At 39.3% G+C, this 16,086-nt stretch overlaps 1 protein-coding gene across 1 annotated transcript; it reads right to left on the reverse strand.

The window, feature by feature from the left end:
* Positions 1-691: 691 nt before the first annotated feature.
* Positions 692-15,132, reverse strand: LOC128355211 (myosin heavy chain, fast skeletal muscle-like). The gene is made up of 39 exons (XM_053315458.1): positions 14,932-15,132; positions 14,642-14,785; positions 14,395-14,551; positions 14,284-14,311; positions 14,074-14,185; positions 13,897-13,989; positions 13,503-13,566; positions 13,325-13,423; positions 13,119-13,222; positions 12,797-12,935; positions 12,410-12,528; positions 12,157-12,306; positions 11,895-12,065; positions 11,493-11,799; positions 11,176-11,246; positions 10,515-10,602; positions 10,027-10,144; positions 9,817-9,940; positions 9,576-9,712; positions 7,977-8,232; positions 7,649-7,891; positions 7,384-7,560; positions 7,156-7,301; positions 6,965-7,055; positions 6,494-6,883; positions 6,269-6,395; positions 6,023-6,141; positions 5,728-5,924; positions 5,460-5,643; positions 5,218-5,383; positions 4,857-4,981; positions 4,425-4,733; positions 4,124-4,327; positions 3,373-3,498; positions 2,529-2,699; positions 2,250-2,354; positions 1,120-1,215; positions 835-966; positions 692-712 (listed from the first exon to the last, which is right to left on the reverse strand). Exons 1-39 carry the CDS (start codon positions 15,130-15,132, stop codon positions 692-694), a joined length of 5,811 nt encoding a protein of 1,936 aa, XP_053171433.1.
* Positions 15,133-16,086: the final 954 nt, after the last annotated feature.

The raw sequence follows: 16,086 nt of genomic DNA on the forward strand, positions 1-16,086 counted from the left end.
ACATGTGAAAGATTTGCAGTTATCGTAACCTAGAGAACTTTTATGTGACAACAGGCAACAGTTGACAACCAGATTATTTTGAAGGGTTGAACCCCACAGTGGACAGGTGGGTATAAATTACACTTTTCAAAATCACTTTGTGATTCCACTGTGACTGTTAACTATTAGATTTCTGTTCTTCTGATGGATGTAGGTCATTTGTCAGATTTTTGACATGGGAAGACCTTTTGTTGAATGGATAAAGAGTTGTAATTAACATAAGTCATTGTTTATAGTGTATAAGTTTGATTTTTGTCATAAATCTTTTTTTATTTTTTATTTTTGGCTTTAACAAAGGAATCTCAGAATTTAGTTGGATAAAATTAACAGAAAGATTTTTCTGTGCAATAATCCAGAGGGATTTTCAGAACAGATACCGGCGTTGACACTGCCTATATTGTATTAAGTGTCTGTTGACTTGAATTTTCATCTTTATGTTTGGACAGTGTACCTTTTCTAGGTACTTGCAATGTTTGTGTAAAGGTAGTCCTCTTCACATAACACTGAGATTATTAACCGAAACAAACTTTAACAGCACAAAAACACCATTAAAAGACATCAAGTTGCTTGCAGCTTTATTACACACTTAACACATCAAACAAAAAGATCATATTGTATGATTTCTTGTATTGTGTCTCATCAATACTGATGTTTATTCTTCAGCTTCCTTTCCCTTTAAATGAATACAGAAGAGACAGTAAGGAGTCAGAATGTTCTCTCAAGATACTGACATTCATTATTATTATTACTGACAGTGTAATTACTACAAAAAGAAAATATTTAAGATGAACATACCCTGAAGATTTCACGGCTCTTGGTTCTTAGCTTGTTGACCTGCGACTCGGCGATGTCCGCTCTCTCCTGAGCCTCCTCCATCTCATGCTGAACCTTCCTATACCTGGACAGGTGGTTGTTGGCCTGCTCCTCCTGGACAGAACAAGGTGGAAGTTCAGATCTTACCACTTGTATGATATGAAAACAACACAGTCATTAAATCATGCTATATCATGCTGTCAGTCCTCTGGTGTTACTACAGTTTAAGAAAGTGTTAATGGTGTAAAGCCTATTTGCGTCACTCACAGCTTCTTCACACTGCCTCTTGTAGGATTTCACTTTCAGCTGCAGCTTGTCCACCAGATCCTGAAGTCTTGCAATGTTCTTTTTGTCCTCCTCAGTCTAGAGGTGGTACACAGTATAGTCTGTTTGATACTAAAACTTCAAGGAAAACAATCATCCCCTCTGGTTTTATGAACATCTTCAATGCTTGAGAACATTCAATATATTCACATGGATCTTCCACAGCCGAAGACTGACAGGAGGGAGTAAAACCAAACAGACTGCATATACTGAAGAGAAGAATACACAACAGCAGAGAAATGTTCATATTTTCACTGTTACCATTTGCAGAGTCTTGAGGGAATCCTACAGTGCTGGAAGAAACACTGTCATGCCAGTCAATCAAGCTGTCTGAGTGTAAATGCAAGAGTTCCTCCTTTTTCCAATTTTTCACAGTAAAAATGTGTTCAACATAAATGTCACATATGTAGCATAGTAATAATAAGCACACAATTGTGTGTGCTTATAGTGTGTAATGGGAATTCTTATTATTCATCTTCTCTGACACAAATGAGCAACTATGTCATCTGATTAGGTGTATGTGTGTGTCATAATCTGCTGACCATGACACCACTTATGTTACATGAAATGCTGATTGAGTGAACATCATGTATGTTATAATCTACTGATTAACCATTGTCCTGATTGTACACACATTATTACGTGACTATTGTGCTTACATTGTTCTGATGGTAGAACAAGGTCATCCTTTCACAAGATAATGTATTGTATATAATCTGACTATTTCCTCTGCTCTGGGCTCACTCCTGCCATCTCACGCTTCAGACAGCAAGGAGTCCGTCTGCAGACAACTGAATAAACTAGAGAAAGCCAACGAACGACTTTGTGCTTCTTGATGAAAAATACTGCCAGAACAAGTGGCAACAGTAGTATGTATATTGTTAGCTTTGGTCTTTACGGTTTCTCATTTCAGTATGTCAAGTACAGTTGGAGCCTCAGACATACTGTTTGATGGTGATTCATGCCCTCTAGGGGTTTAAAACACATTCTGCACCAAGCTGCTCAAATTAACGAAACTCTTCAAAAAATATTATAATATGATAATAACTAATTCATGTTTTGGTTCTCTTTACCTGATAAGTCAGTTCCTTCATCCTGCGTTCATACTTGCGGACACCTTTCACAGCTTCAGCGCCACGTCTCTGCTCAGCTTCAACCTCAGCTTCCAGCTCTCGAACCTTTACAATAAACCCGGAAGATTTAAGGACTGAACGTTTTAACAGGGCAGTGACATGATGAAACTTTGTTTGGTGTTTGTTAAAAAGGGCAACAATTTCCTTCCTCTCAACAATAGTTTCATTTCATATCTGAAGTGCAGGAATACAGAACAAAAACAAAGCAGGTGAACCTACTCTAGCCTCCAGTTTTTGGAGCTGCTTCTTGCCACCCTTCATGGCCAGATTCTCAGCTTCATCCAGGCGATGCTGCAGGTCCTTCACTGTCACCTCCAGGTTCTTCTTCATCCTCTCCAAATGAGCGCTGGTGTCCTGCTCCTTTTTCAACTCCTCTGCCATCATGGCAGCCTACACATGGAGTCAAGAAGGAAAATAAAAAGCAGAATGTTAATTATTACCTGAATATAAAATTTTACAAAAAAAGAGCTACAGAGCACTATTTAGCAATAAATATCAAGCAATACACATGGACACCTGGGGTAATAATGTCTATTAAGGTTAAACATTTCTCACACACAGATTTGGGTAAAATGTATTGGCCATTGGTTGTTGCCTGAGATCAATTTTCAAGTTAATTGATTGTTATTGTTTATTTTAACAAAATCAAGCCTGTCAGTGATACCTGATTGTAAATCAGAAACATCTTGTATAACCTGTTAACTTGGCGTTAGAGCTCCTCCTAGTGGCTATTACTGTCATTCACCTAAGCTGCATTGACCATTGCTATATAAATAGCCTTTTTTTCCTCCAACATCTCTTACATTGCACAATTGGAGGTTCTGAGTTCCCAACATTTTGTTTACACAAAATTGCATGCATCTAAAATTTGTCAGGGGATCTATTTCATTCTGCTAATTCTCTTTCGTCAAACATACTGCTGGCTGCTCTGCACTTGAATGATTCAAGCACATAACTAGTAATCTGTTGGACTGAGCAGCTGGGTTTACAAAGAAAGAAGCCAACTGTATGTAGGTGCACGTAGAAATATACTGTCACACTGAGGACAGAAAATGGTGCTCACATCAGTGATGGCCTTTTTGGCCTTTTCTTCAGCATTTCTTGCTTCCTGAATAGCATCTTCCACTTCACCTTGGACTTGGGTCAGGTCAGCTTCCAACTTCCTTTTAGTGTTTATAAGATTTGTATTCTAAAAGAAAAGACAAAATCAAAGGACGAATGTGTAACAATGACAGCAAATGTTTAATATTTGTACTGCAGTCCAAATTCAAAATGTAGGAGGAACCCCCCCCCCCCCCCCCCACCACCACCACCACCACCACCACCTGTCCTCCCCAGACTCAAAGCTCATGTGGGTTTTTAAGTAGGTTTAAATCTATCTCATCCAGTTTATTTGTTTGTTGTTGTTTGCTTGCCTCCATGGCTGCAACACGCTCTGTTTGAGTGCCAATGTTACATTTCTGGCAACCTGTGGTGTCCAAATTGGCATCAACCTGATCTCACAGAAATTGACCACAACCTCTTCAGACTGCATTTCGTGCCACCACCATGATCAGTTTGAATGGTCGGGGGTGGGGTAGGTGGGTTGGGGATGGGAGGAGGGGGGGGGGCCCTCAGCACCAGGATGAAAATTTCAAAAATATTGGTTGTAGTATTAAAGTCACAGAAGCCAGTATTTCATGTTTCCTTAATCTCTGATTTTATGACTTAGTACAGCAAATATATTACACATTAGTTCCTTAAGAGTTTTTCTTTTTTAAATTTACAAGGGTATCTTGTATTTCATCAGTACTTGTAAAATATATTTATAGTACCTGAGAGTGCAGCAGCCCCACACGCTCACTGGCGTCAACCAGCTCCTGTTCAGCCACTTTGCGGCTTCTCTCTGTCTGCTCCAGTGCAGCTCTCAGCTCCTCGATCTCAGCCAGCATCAGGTTGTTTCTGCGCTCCACCATGGCCACCTGCTCTCTCAGCTCCGCCTGATCTCTCACAGCTTCATCAAGGTGCAGCTGGGTATCCTGAAATCATGACACAAGTTCCATTTAGCAATTTACATCATTTACTGTAGCTGTGATTTGATGCATATTTATGTGTTTATCCATATTTCTGCCTGACCTTAAGATGTCCCTGGACGTTTCTCAGCTGTTTCTGGGCTTCAGCAGCCTGGCGGTTGGCGTGACTCAGCTGAATCTCCATCTCATTGAGGTCTCCCTCCATCTTCTTCTTGATTCTCAGGGCATCGTTCCTGCTCCTGATCTCAGCATCCAAAGTGGTCTGCATGGTCTCAATCACTCTCTGACTGTTCCTCTTGATCTGCTCGATCTCCTCATCCTTCTCTGCAAGTTTTCTGTCGATTTCATTTTTCACTTGGGTAAGCTCCAACTGAACACGGAGGATCTTGGATTCTTCATGTTCCAGTGTAGCCTGTGAGATGAGAAGCAAAGAAAAACTTTCACAAACTGCAGCATCAAGTATCCATCAAGATAACTGTATTGTAAGCTCTTCATCTGTCTTCTTTTTTGAAATGCATCGTTTTGAGTACTGTACCTCTGCCTCCTCGAGAGCTGTTTGAATTTCTGATTTCTCAGTCTCCACTAACTTCTTCCCTTTTTCCAGCTCATGAATTGTCTTCCCTGATTCCCCAATATGTTCAGTCATATCAGTAATTTCCTCTGTTGATAAAAAGACACAAAAAAATAAATAAAATAAAATCAGGAAATTTACTTATTCATTTATTTACCAACACAATAGCTAAGTGTTATAATAACACTGTTCATCATCAAACATTTAGCTCAGCTTGTTTAGTAAAACTTTTCTAGAGTTATACTTCCTAGTGATTTTCCTTGATATTTAATTTGGATAATTTTTTTTTTGGAAAAAAGAACACAAACAAGATTTGCTGTCTTACGTTGCAGGTTCTTGTTCTCCCTCTTCAAAGTCTCCAGGTGGTCCAGAGCTTCTTCATAGGAGTTTTTCATTTTGAAAATCTCAGTGCTTAAAGCACGAGCTTCCTTCTGGGCTCCTTCCAGCTCTGCCTGGCTCTCCTCATACTTCTGCTTCCATTCAGCAAGAACCTGAAAGAACAACAAATATTTTAGCCTTCATATTAACCTTGCAGTCAGCACTGTGGGTGTACACAAGTTATCTAACCTTGTCAAAGTTCCTTTGCTTCTTGTCGAGGGTAGCAGCCACAGCATTAGCTCTTTCCACATCAATCATCAGGTCTTCCACTTCACCCTGCAGTCTCTGTTTTGTCTTTTCCAGAGAGGCACATTTTGCGTTCACAGCCTCGATGGTTTCCTCTGCATCCTGAAGACGCTGGGCAAGCTTTTTCCTGCAAATACACATTAACTGGTTTTATGATGATTTACAGAATCAATGCATGTGGAAACCATGTGACTTCAGGACCGTTTATTACTTTGCCTCCTCAAGCTCCTCCGTGCGCTGAATGGCATCAGTCTCATATTTTGTTCTCCATTGAGCCACCTCACTGTTGGCCTTGGACAATGAACGTTGCAGGTCAGCCTTGGCCTCCTGCTCCTCCTCATACTGCTCTCTGAGCAGGTCACAGTCATGACGAGCTGACTGAAGAGAATGAGCCAGGGCGTTCTTGGCCTGATAATGGCATAACACAAAATATGGCAAATTAGTACTACTAAATACATCAGAGCATTAATGGCTACATTTATCAGGACAAAAGCATAGCAGTATACCTTAACTTCTTCCTCAAGGTGCCTTTTGAGCTCCTCAATCTGATGAATATAGGCCTGCTTGCTCCTTGTAAGTTGTGAAACAAGAGAGTCCTTTTCCTCCAGCTGACGACCAAATTCCCCTAATTAGAATAAAGAGAAATTATTTATTCTATATATTAAGTGGTTTGTGCTATGTTATACAATATTGTTTTCGAAATAATTTCTGAGTCTGTTTTCATTGGTTTTCATCCCTGATGTTACACTCACCATTTTCAGTTGTCAGTCTCGCTCTTTGAACATTAAAATCATTTAACTGACGCACATGTTCTTCATTCTTGGACTTTAATTCACTCATTTGATCCTCAAGGGAACGGCACAATTTCTCCAGGTTAACCTATCAACAAAAGTAAGTAAAATGTAACAATATAGTCATAATACTTCTGTAGACAATAAAACATGGAATATTTACTGTATAAGTATTTCATTTTTTACTTTTGACTTGGCAATGGACTCCATGTTGCTACTGAGGTCATCAATCTCCATCTTATATTCACTTTTCTCTTTCTCCAGTTTCTGTTTGACACGCTGAAGGTTATCAATCTGTTCTCCCAGTTCTGCCACACTGTCAGCCTGCTTCTTACGGAGAGCTGCGGCAGTGGCCTCATGCTGCAAGGTGGACTCTTCAAGATCACGACGCAGTTTCTGGAACTCGGCCTCGCGCTTCTTGTTCATCTCAATCTGAACAGATGTTGCTCCTCCAGCTTCTTCAAGCCTCTCACTTATCTCTTCAAGTTCCCTGGAGAGATCAGATCTCTGTTTCTCCACCTTGGCCCGAGCTGCCCGCTCAGCCTCAATTTCTTCCTCCAACTCCTCAATACGAGCCTGAAACAGACATGGTTTAACTGAAAATGGTTCAAGAATTGAATGTTCTTTTACTCTGACTGATGTTTGTCCAAATTATACCTGAAGTTCCTTTATCTTTTTCTGTAACTGGACCCCAAGAATCTGCTCGTCCTCAATCTTACCCAGGAGCTGGCTCATCTCGAAGTCCTTCCTGGAGAGGATAAATGTAATTCAGTGTATTAAAGGTGTGTTTTAGTAGATCCTCTTACAGAATAATTTACTGCAAGTATGATGCTTTTTCAAATTCCTACTTTTTGATTTTCTCATCAGACTGCTGCTTGTCATTCTCCAGATCCATTATGGATTCATGAGCCAGTTTCAGATCTCCTTCCAGCTTTCTTTTAGATCGCTCAAGGTCCATACGGAGCTTCTTTTCTTGCTCCAGAGAACCTTCGAGCTGTTTGAACCAAGATGAGGCATTATTTTTTGCTTTTAAAGTTTCAAGGGGAGTGAAATTATAGTCTGTTATTGTTACATACATCATCCACTTGCTGCTCCAGCTTAGTCTTGGCCTTCGTCAGAGTGTTGACTTTGTCCTCCTCTGCCTGAAGATCATCAAGGGTCTGCTGATGGGCCTCTTGGAGAGCTTTCTTCTCCTTGGTCAACTTGGCAATGGTCTCATCTTGAGAAGCCATCTCCTCAACCAAGTTTTTAACCTATATTGGAAATATTATGAAAATAATTTAAAAGGGTTCTGGTGTTCTCTGAAGTTGAAGTTTAAGGCCTTACGAATAATACACCAACCTTGTTCTCAGTGGCATGTTTCTCCTTTTCCACTTTGGCCAGGGTAAGCTCCAAGTCATCGATGTCTTTCTTCAACTCAGAGCACTCATCCTCCAGTTTGCGCTTCTTTGCAGTCAGCTCAGCGTTGAGTTCTTCCTCATCCTCCAGTCTCTCAGCCGTCTCTTTGGCTTTGGCCTCAAGCTGGATTTTTGCTTTAATGAGACCCTCACACCTCTCCTCTGCATCCGAAAGGTTTTCACCTTCCTAGATTTGCAATGACATTCAATTAAATATTATTAGTTAATTGTAAAAACCTGAAAAAGCAACTCCCTCTTTCTATTTAACATACAGACTGAATTTGTAGTTGCAGATCATTCTTCTCCTGCAGGAGAGTAACCATCTTCTCCTCCAGTTCTTTCTTCTTAGCCAGAGCTTTTGCTAGCTCCTCTTTGGTTTTTTCAAAGTCTTCTTTCATTTGGGCCATCTCTTTCTCAGTCTCTGCACTCTTCAGCAGAGGCTTTATTCTGAAGTAAAGCTTCATCCATGGCCACGTTTTGACATTCATGAATGAGCGGATGTTGTACTGGATGGAGTAAATGGCTTCCCTGGTGATACAACACAGAAAAAGAGAGTCATTTTTTTTACTTGCCTGGTTCAAAAGAATATATGCACATTTATTTAACAAACAAGGATGATGGAGTAAAATGGTTTCTTGTTGCTGTAATGTCAGGCATTTTAGCACCCACAAAGAAGGCATGTTTGAGTGTGCCGAAAGAAAGAAAGGAAAGACAGTTTGTGGGTAGAAGTGGATTTCAGGAGCTTGGAAATGATAGCATTGTGGAAATACGTTATTGTTGTGGACAGTTTGGCCTCTGTGGCCAACTCTTCACAGAGGAAATCCTCACGAGTGAATACACTGGCACACTCTCCTTTATTGTCCCAACATTAAAGATCTCAAACTAGGTCAGAGAAATGAAGAGGAGGCAGCTCACATGTGGAGGTCTCCCCAGGTATCAAACAGATAATAAAGGAAGTACTTGGCCTCCAGTAGTATACCCGGCTGCTTGTGGTTACCATGGTGCATTAGATATAGCATTATGCAATAGTATATCCACTAATATATATTCTATTCTTAGAATTTTTCAAAATTATTTATATCACCCATGTAGATGCTCTCCAAAGCGAGAGGTGCAGAATCTCGTGTCTCCCTGGATCTCATTAGGATGTCAGACAGTGCTGCAGTACCAACTGTACTGAACTGTATTAAATATTAGCCAGGGGCAACTGCTTTGAAGCAACTCTTCATTTCACCGCACACAAGCTCAGGCCCAAAACAGTGAGTCAGTCGACCAGAAGTAACTGCAATCTCCATTGCAGAAAAACAAAATCCACCATGCATTCAGTTTTTGGAGGCATTTGAGTTTGCCACATTACCTGAAGAAAATAAATCAAACTTTGACAATGTTATGTACACACGGAAGTATGGAGAATACATTATTTTCTAATACTCTGTGAGCCTTCCAGTATGAGTGCTGCTGACCTATAAATTTATCAGCTTTACATCATAAATATATATTAAATTTTTTTCTCCAAACTTTTTAAAACTGTGGCTTTGCGTGGTCATGAGCAAGAAAGTAAATAAACTGCACTGCTATCATATTTAAATCAACAAATGAGAAACAAAACATGTAACAGTAAGACACAAGAGCGAATCCACTGAGATATAATGATAAGACAAAACGTGAGCTGTGGATTAATCTAAATCTGCACTGAAAAATCTTTGGCCTTTCGATTACGGCAGAAGAAACTAATCAAACTGCAGTCAACACTCATGAGAACCATGTTGTTGGACAAATTTTACCCATTAATGCCACAGTAATTTTTGTTTCATCTGTCGTTTGCTTAAAGTACCACAATATTTTTGAAGTTTACGAAATAGTAAAATCACCTTCGCTGCATCATCTTGACAAACTCTCGTCTCATGAGGTGACCTCTGCAGAGAGCCTGAGTCATGGTCACCAGTTCAACCAGTTTCTCATCTCTCATCTCTTCAAGCGTACCCAGAAGTCCAGCCTTGAAGAATACCTGTTGACAGATATTGTAATGTTGAATTAATCTAAATATTTTTCTGTTTCAAGCCACAAGGAGATCTCATTATTTCATGATTATACTTAAGTGTCTTCATTTACCTTTGTGTGGCCAAATCTATACTGTGATTTGTCCACGTTTATGGATTCCAGGAGTTTCTCTGAGGCCTTCTTGTTATCGATGAACTGTCCCTCCGGGATGACACTAGCATTCAATACTTTGTATCTGAAAGATTTTACTTGAATCAGATCACTATGAAACAAAGTCATTGATGAGGTAAAGAAACATATGTGAAGTAAAGGAACAGCTACCTCTGCTTGAAGTCACCATAGAGGATCCTGCTGGGGAAACCTTTCCTGCAGATTCTGATACCTTCCAGCACACCATTACACCTCAGCTGGTGGATGACCAGGAAGTTCTCCATCAGACCTTGAACAGAAACAAGGACAGCCAGACATGTCATAGACAATTTATCTTCCTGTTAGTACTGTAGAGAATAAATAAGAGTGACTGTCCCAGTTTAATCTGTCATCTAAAGACATTGTCCTGCTTTGTGACAGTACCTGTTTGGTATACAGGCAAGTACAGCATCAGTCAAAAGTTTGAACATGCTTTCACATTCAAGTGAATGGTAAGGTGTGTCCAAACTTTTGACTGATGCTGTACTTGATGAACATGGATGAATGAACAGGTAGACGAGTAATGTGTGGATTCATGAGGTGATGATCTACAAAATAACATAAACCTCCTGCTGGTAATTAATAAAAGTGCGTGACAAAAGTGCAGAGTGCACACCTACCCGGTGTTTTTGACTCATTGGGAATTAAACAGCGCACAAAATGTGGGTGAGTGCTCCTCAAGTTGGTCATCAACTTGCCCAAGTTTTCCTGTTGAAGGACAAAACATTTATAAGTTTTATTTTCCTAAAAATATTGACACTGACAGTACTGTACAATCAAAGTAAAAACCATACATATACAGTGAAAGTCAAAAGACTTTCCATTCTCATTCAAGAGAATGGGAAGGTGTGACCAAACATTTCTCAGCACAAAAGTAGAAATTATGGCAAATAAACAAGCTGAAAATGTGAGATTTCAGTTTGTAAAAGTTGAAGGTTTTTCATGTGCTGTCAAAATTAAAATATACATTTAGTTTTTTCCCCAAAAGCAGTTTGTCATTAAATGTTTGACAGATGATTAGAATAAGAAATATATAATTTTGTTTGTTTCTCCTTCAGGTTGCACCGATGTTGAAGGTCTGACTGATCAATACACCACATTTATCTGCAGCAATTGCAAGTAGGTAATAACTGCCAATTAGTCATTTACTGTACTAAATGCCTGATTCTTGCATAAAGCTCAGTGTCATAATGTCTTATTATGAGCAAATCCCTTCACTTTTAACGCACTGTCAAGTGTTTCTAAACAACCCAAAAAATTATTTGTTAAAATAAAATTTACCCTGAAGAGAGCCGATACAGTCTGGAAAGAACCACCCTTCTTCTTGCCAGCTTTCTTTCCACCTTTAGCATCTGTGAATGTATTTACAGAGTCATTTTTATGTTGCATCCTCATTTGGCAAATTGCAGAATAAATTATTTCCATGTATAGCAGATTTGTTGTTTGATGTTATTTTTTTAATACTTTTATCTTAAATAGTTCAACTCCTTGTTTAATCCCCCTCAGTTTCCTTGTTGTTAATGTTGTTAATCATGACCAGCAGCTTCACTGAACACCAGACATACCTTTCTATTTATTTTTCAAACTACGACCCTTACCATCTGCTCCGGCATGTGAAGCATAGAGGTGACCCAGCAATTTGACTGAAGACTTCTGGTAGAGCTGAACAACTGAATCGTTCAAAGGGTCCTTGTTCTTGTCCAGCCAGCCAGTGACATTGTAATCAACAGTGCCAGCATAGTGAACCAGAGAGAAATGGGCTTCGGCTTTGCCTTTGGCAGGTTTAGGTTTCTGGAAGGGGGCACTTTTACCAAGATGCTGATCATACAGTTTGTTCTTGAAGGTCATGTCTGAAGCCTTGGGGAACATGCACTCCTCTTCAAGGATGGAGAAAATGCCCATTGGCTGTAAATGATAACATAAAATTAAATTCTGTATTCTATAGTGGACATATTTTTTTCCAAGAAATGTTTTCTTCATTATAAATATCTTCCCTGTACCTTCTCAATAAGCTCAATGCAGGCAGCCAAGTCCATGCCGAAGTCGATAAACTCCCACTCAATCCCCTCTTTCTTGTACTCTTCTTGCTCCAGGACAAACATGTGATGGTTGAAAAACTGTTGCAGTTTTTCATTGGTGAAGTTGATGCAAAGCTGCTCCAAGCTGTTGTACTTGGGGTAAGAGAAAAGATAGAATGCCAGTGTTTAATTGTGCCGGTTAACATTGTATAAACAAGAGCTAGTGAATGTACAGCTTACTTACATCAAAAATTTCAAACCCTGCAATATCCAGGACACCGATGAAAAAGTTTCTGGGCTGCTTAGTATCCAACATCTCATTGATTCTCACAACCATCCACAAGAACATTTTCTCATAGACGGACTTGCAGAGAGCCATGACAGAGTTATGCACCTAGATTTAAGGATTGGAAGAGTTGGAAATCTGGTTATATGGGACTACTGGTATTTTTATACCGAAAAATGAATTGTTTTCAGAAAATCTTTATGTAAATTACCTGTGGCACAGTCTGACCTTTAACCACCATTTCATTGCCGACCTTCACTCTTGGGTAACATAAAGCCTTGAGCATATCAGCTGAGTTGAGGCCCATGAGGTAGGCGATTTTATCAGCCACTGGTGAAAACAGAAACCATTAAAGATTAACAGTAACACAAAATGTAAATCAAAAGGTGACTGGTTTGATCTGAGAATCTAAAGTCCTTTTTATCATATTTATCCATCCTCTGTTGCATCCCTACCTTTTACAAAGCAATTATGACAGCACAATCGAATATAGGAACTCCAATTAAATGGATGTCATAAAAAATCCATTTCACTATGTAAGTAATGATAAATAGTTTTTTTGCTATATGAAATGGAGACATTTTAGATCAGCATCTACCCTCAGTGCCATCAGGCTCAGCCTGCTCTTCACGCTGCTTCTGCTTGAACTTCATGTTTCCATGATGCATCACAGCCCCAGTCAGTTTGTAAATGCCTATCTTCTCCTCTGCAGTAAAGCCCAGGATATCAATGGCAGTCTGCAGAACAAATGGACAAAAACACACATTTATTGTAATATATTGGTCTTAGGTTATCTGAAACATTTTCAATAAAAATCCTCCATGACAAATGTTTATAATGAGGGTTGACTATTTTATGAGTAGCTCTGAAAGAAAAACTTTTTGAAGTTTTAGATGTTGCAATACATTAGGTCAACTCACATCAGTGGCAATGAACTCCTCAATGTCATCAATACTCTTGACAGTGATTTCACCCTGACTGATCATAGGATAGTCGTAAGGGTTGGTGGTGATGAGAAGAGCCTCTGAAAAATATTTATTGCACGTCAGTAAGCAGACTCAGGTGAAGTCTGTATTTATAGCACAAATACAACACAGGTTAAATGATACATGGTCAAACTGCTCACCAATCAGCTCAGGTTTGTGGCCTGTTGCGAGCTGATAGAAGATGTGGTAGCTTCTCTCAGCAGACAGCTGGAACGTAACTCGAGACTTCTCCAGCAGATCTATAAAACAAAGTGATAAGGTGTTTTACAGTTTGTCCTTTTATCAAATCTTCTGGATGATAAATAACTGGAGGCTTACATGTTTCAATATCAGCTGAAGCCAACTTTCCAGTTGTTCCAAAATGGATTCTGATGAATTTACCCTAAAGAAAGAACGCTGTTGTGAGTGTGTATTTGTACAGTAACTCACTGTAATGGTGCACATGCCTAATACTTAGTAAATGTGGTGTATTTGAATGCTAGCAGACATGTGCTTAGGTGTTTAGTACATATAATCACATTAATTTCTACTGAAAAATATATGGAAATATATCAAGCCAAATTGTTTAACACTACACAGGCAAAATATGTGTGACCAGAATGCTTTTAAAATTAGATACTACACAACATACTGTGATAGGGTAGAGTACTGCTGGATCATCTTAAAACAAACACATTTTTAAAGCAGACAGATTTTGTGATGAAAAACTTACAAAACGGGATGAGTTGTCATTCCTCACAGTTTTGGCATTACCATAGGCCTCCAGGAGTGGGTTAGCTGCGATGATTTGATCCTCCAGCGACCCCTTAAAATGACAGATAAAATGTTTTTGGGGTTTTCGTGTGATTCCAATTTCCACAGATATACATCTGTACCACAAATTACATACCTGCATTTTTCCAGAAGTTTGCTCAGATTTCTTTCCTCCAGCCACTGCGATTGTCGCAAAGTACTGGATGACACGTTTGGTGTTGACAGTCTTTCCTGCACCGGATTCTCCGCTGGGTTGTGGGATGTGTGCATAGATATTGTTCAAAATGACTGACATTATTATATTATTGCGAATACTTACAAATGATATAAAAGTCTTGGCACTTACGTAATCAGGATTGACTGGTTTTCTCTATCTGCAATATATCAAAAAAGTATTTAACAGTTAGAGCAGCTGCTGTATTTTTGGACACATAATAGCTTAGAAAACCATTGATACCTTGAAGCATGAACTGATAGGCGTTATCAGAGATGGAGAAGATGTGGGGTGGAGCCTCAATCCTCTTTTTGCCTCTGTATGCTGATACAACCGCTGAGTCGTACACCGGGAGCCACTTGTAGGGGTTCACAGTGACACAGAACAACCCAGAGTAGGTCTGTGGAGACAGAGAGGATTGTTACTGACACATCATCCCTGCAATGGTCATAATGTTCAGCTATTAATGTGTTGATCAGGTCACACTCACGTAGATCATCCATGCTGCATAGCGCTCTTTGAGGTTATACAGCACAGTGGGCTCACTGAGGTGGGTCATCATGGCCATGTCCTCAATCTTATCATACTTTGGAGGGTTCATGGGGAAGACTTCATCATCTTTTACAGTGAGAGACTGCCAAATTGACAGAAGAGGCATAGAAATAAGTTTAGTCATGGTCCTGCACTCGTTAGTGTTTATAGACTGATCTGTGAGTCTAGTATAATCTCACTGCAGTCCAGATTCTACATCAAAAATATTATTTAGCACTCTGTATTCACCTTTCTACAGAGAGTTTCCACGGTTGCTTTGCCACCCTCTCTCTTTACAAGTTTCCCCTTGAGGTACATCTCTTTGGGCTCAGTCACAAAGTAAGCTGTTTTGGCATCAAAGGGAGTGTTTTGAGCTTCAATTCTCTCTCTTTCTGGCTTCCGGAGGTAAATGGCCGCCGGGCCGAAACACTCCATTTCTGCATCGCCCATGATGACTCTTTACTGCAAGGAAATAAAAACAAGTCAATAGTCATTCACTTTAAAAGCAAAGTAGGTAGACAGATGCACAAGTGGTGACTCCTACAATGTCTGCTATTACTGTTGTCAAATGACTACTATTGAGAATGATTAAATAGCCATACCTGCACTTAACTAAGGACTAGTAAGATTATTATGTTCATAGCCAGCAATCTTTTCATGTACTGGAGATTTATTGTCCAAGACAAATTGATAGACTATTTTATATAGTTACATAGTTTATGTAGTTCATATTTATAATAAATACAATACTACATGGTTTATTAATACATATTTCATTTAATTTCACCAGTTGTATGAATTTACCTTGTTGTTGTCAAGTGACACAGCTGCTGGGTGGATACTAAAAAAAAGTCAAATTAGAAATAGAAAAACAGTTCAGCTTTACTAAAGCTGAAATCAGTAACTTTTTGCACGTTCAAGCAAATATTGTGAAAGAACTATTCTTGAGCAATGAATTAATCAAAATGACTGATCCCTGTGAAAGTATGTGAGGAGCATGACTGTATGAGAAGACTCACCTTTGTTGGCAGCCTGTCGGTCCAAAACTTCTGAGGAGCCTAGATGTGCTTCTTTTATACTGACATCTCCAGCCTCCACACAGGACCACCCCTCCTGTTTAGGTCAATGAGCGTCTCTTGGGAGAATGACATCAGATGTCTTCCCCAACTCATCGTCACAACTGGTGTCACCTTATTCCATATAACAAAAGCCAAAGGGAAAAAAACATTGACAATGATAGCACATTATAACTACCGTATATATTTTAATACCTATACCTACTATATTATAATATGTGCCGATGGTCTTACTAGGAGGTATAATTGATGTATACTGTATTTCTGAGATACTACATACTACAGGATTTAAAAAAAAAAAAAAAAAAAAAATATATATATATAAATG

The sequence above is a fragment of the Scomber japonicus genome, chromosome 3 (assembly GCF_027409825.1).
Source record: "Scomber japonicus isolate fScoJap1 chromosome 3, fScoJap1.pri, whole genome shotgun sequence".
Lineage (NCBI taxonomy): Eukaryota > Metazoa > Chordata > Actinopteri > Scombriformes > Scombridae > Scomber > Scomber japonicus.

Excerpts from the sequence above, each read along its gene's own strand:
- LOC128355211 (XM_053315458.1), bottom strand. The coding sequence starts at position 15,132 with ATGGGCGATGCAGAAATGGAGTGTTTCGGCCCGGCGGCCATTTACCTC. Across the intron at positions 11,247-11,492 it reads TTCACATGCCGGAGCAGATG|ATGCTAAAGGTGGAAAGAAA; the intron begins GTAAGGGTCGTA and ends ATACATTCACAG. Across the intron at positions 7,561-7,648 it reads AACATGCCACTGAGAACAAG|GTTAAAAACTTGGTTGAGGA; the intron begins GTTGGTGTATTA and ends TTTCCAATATAG.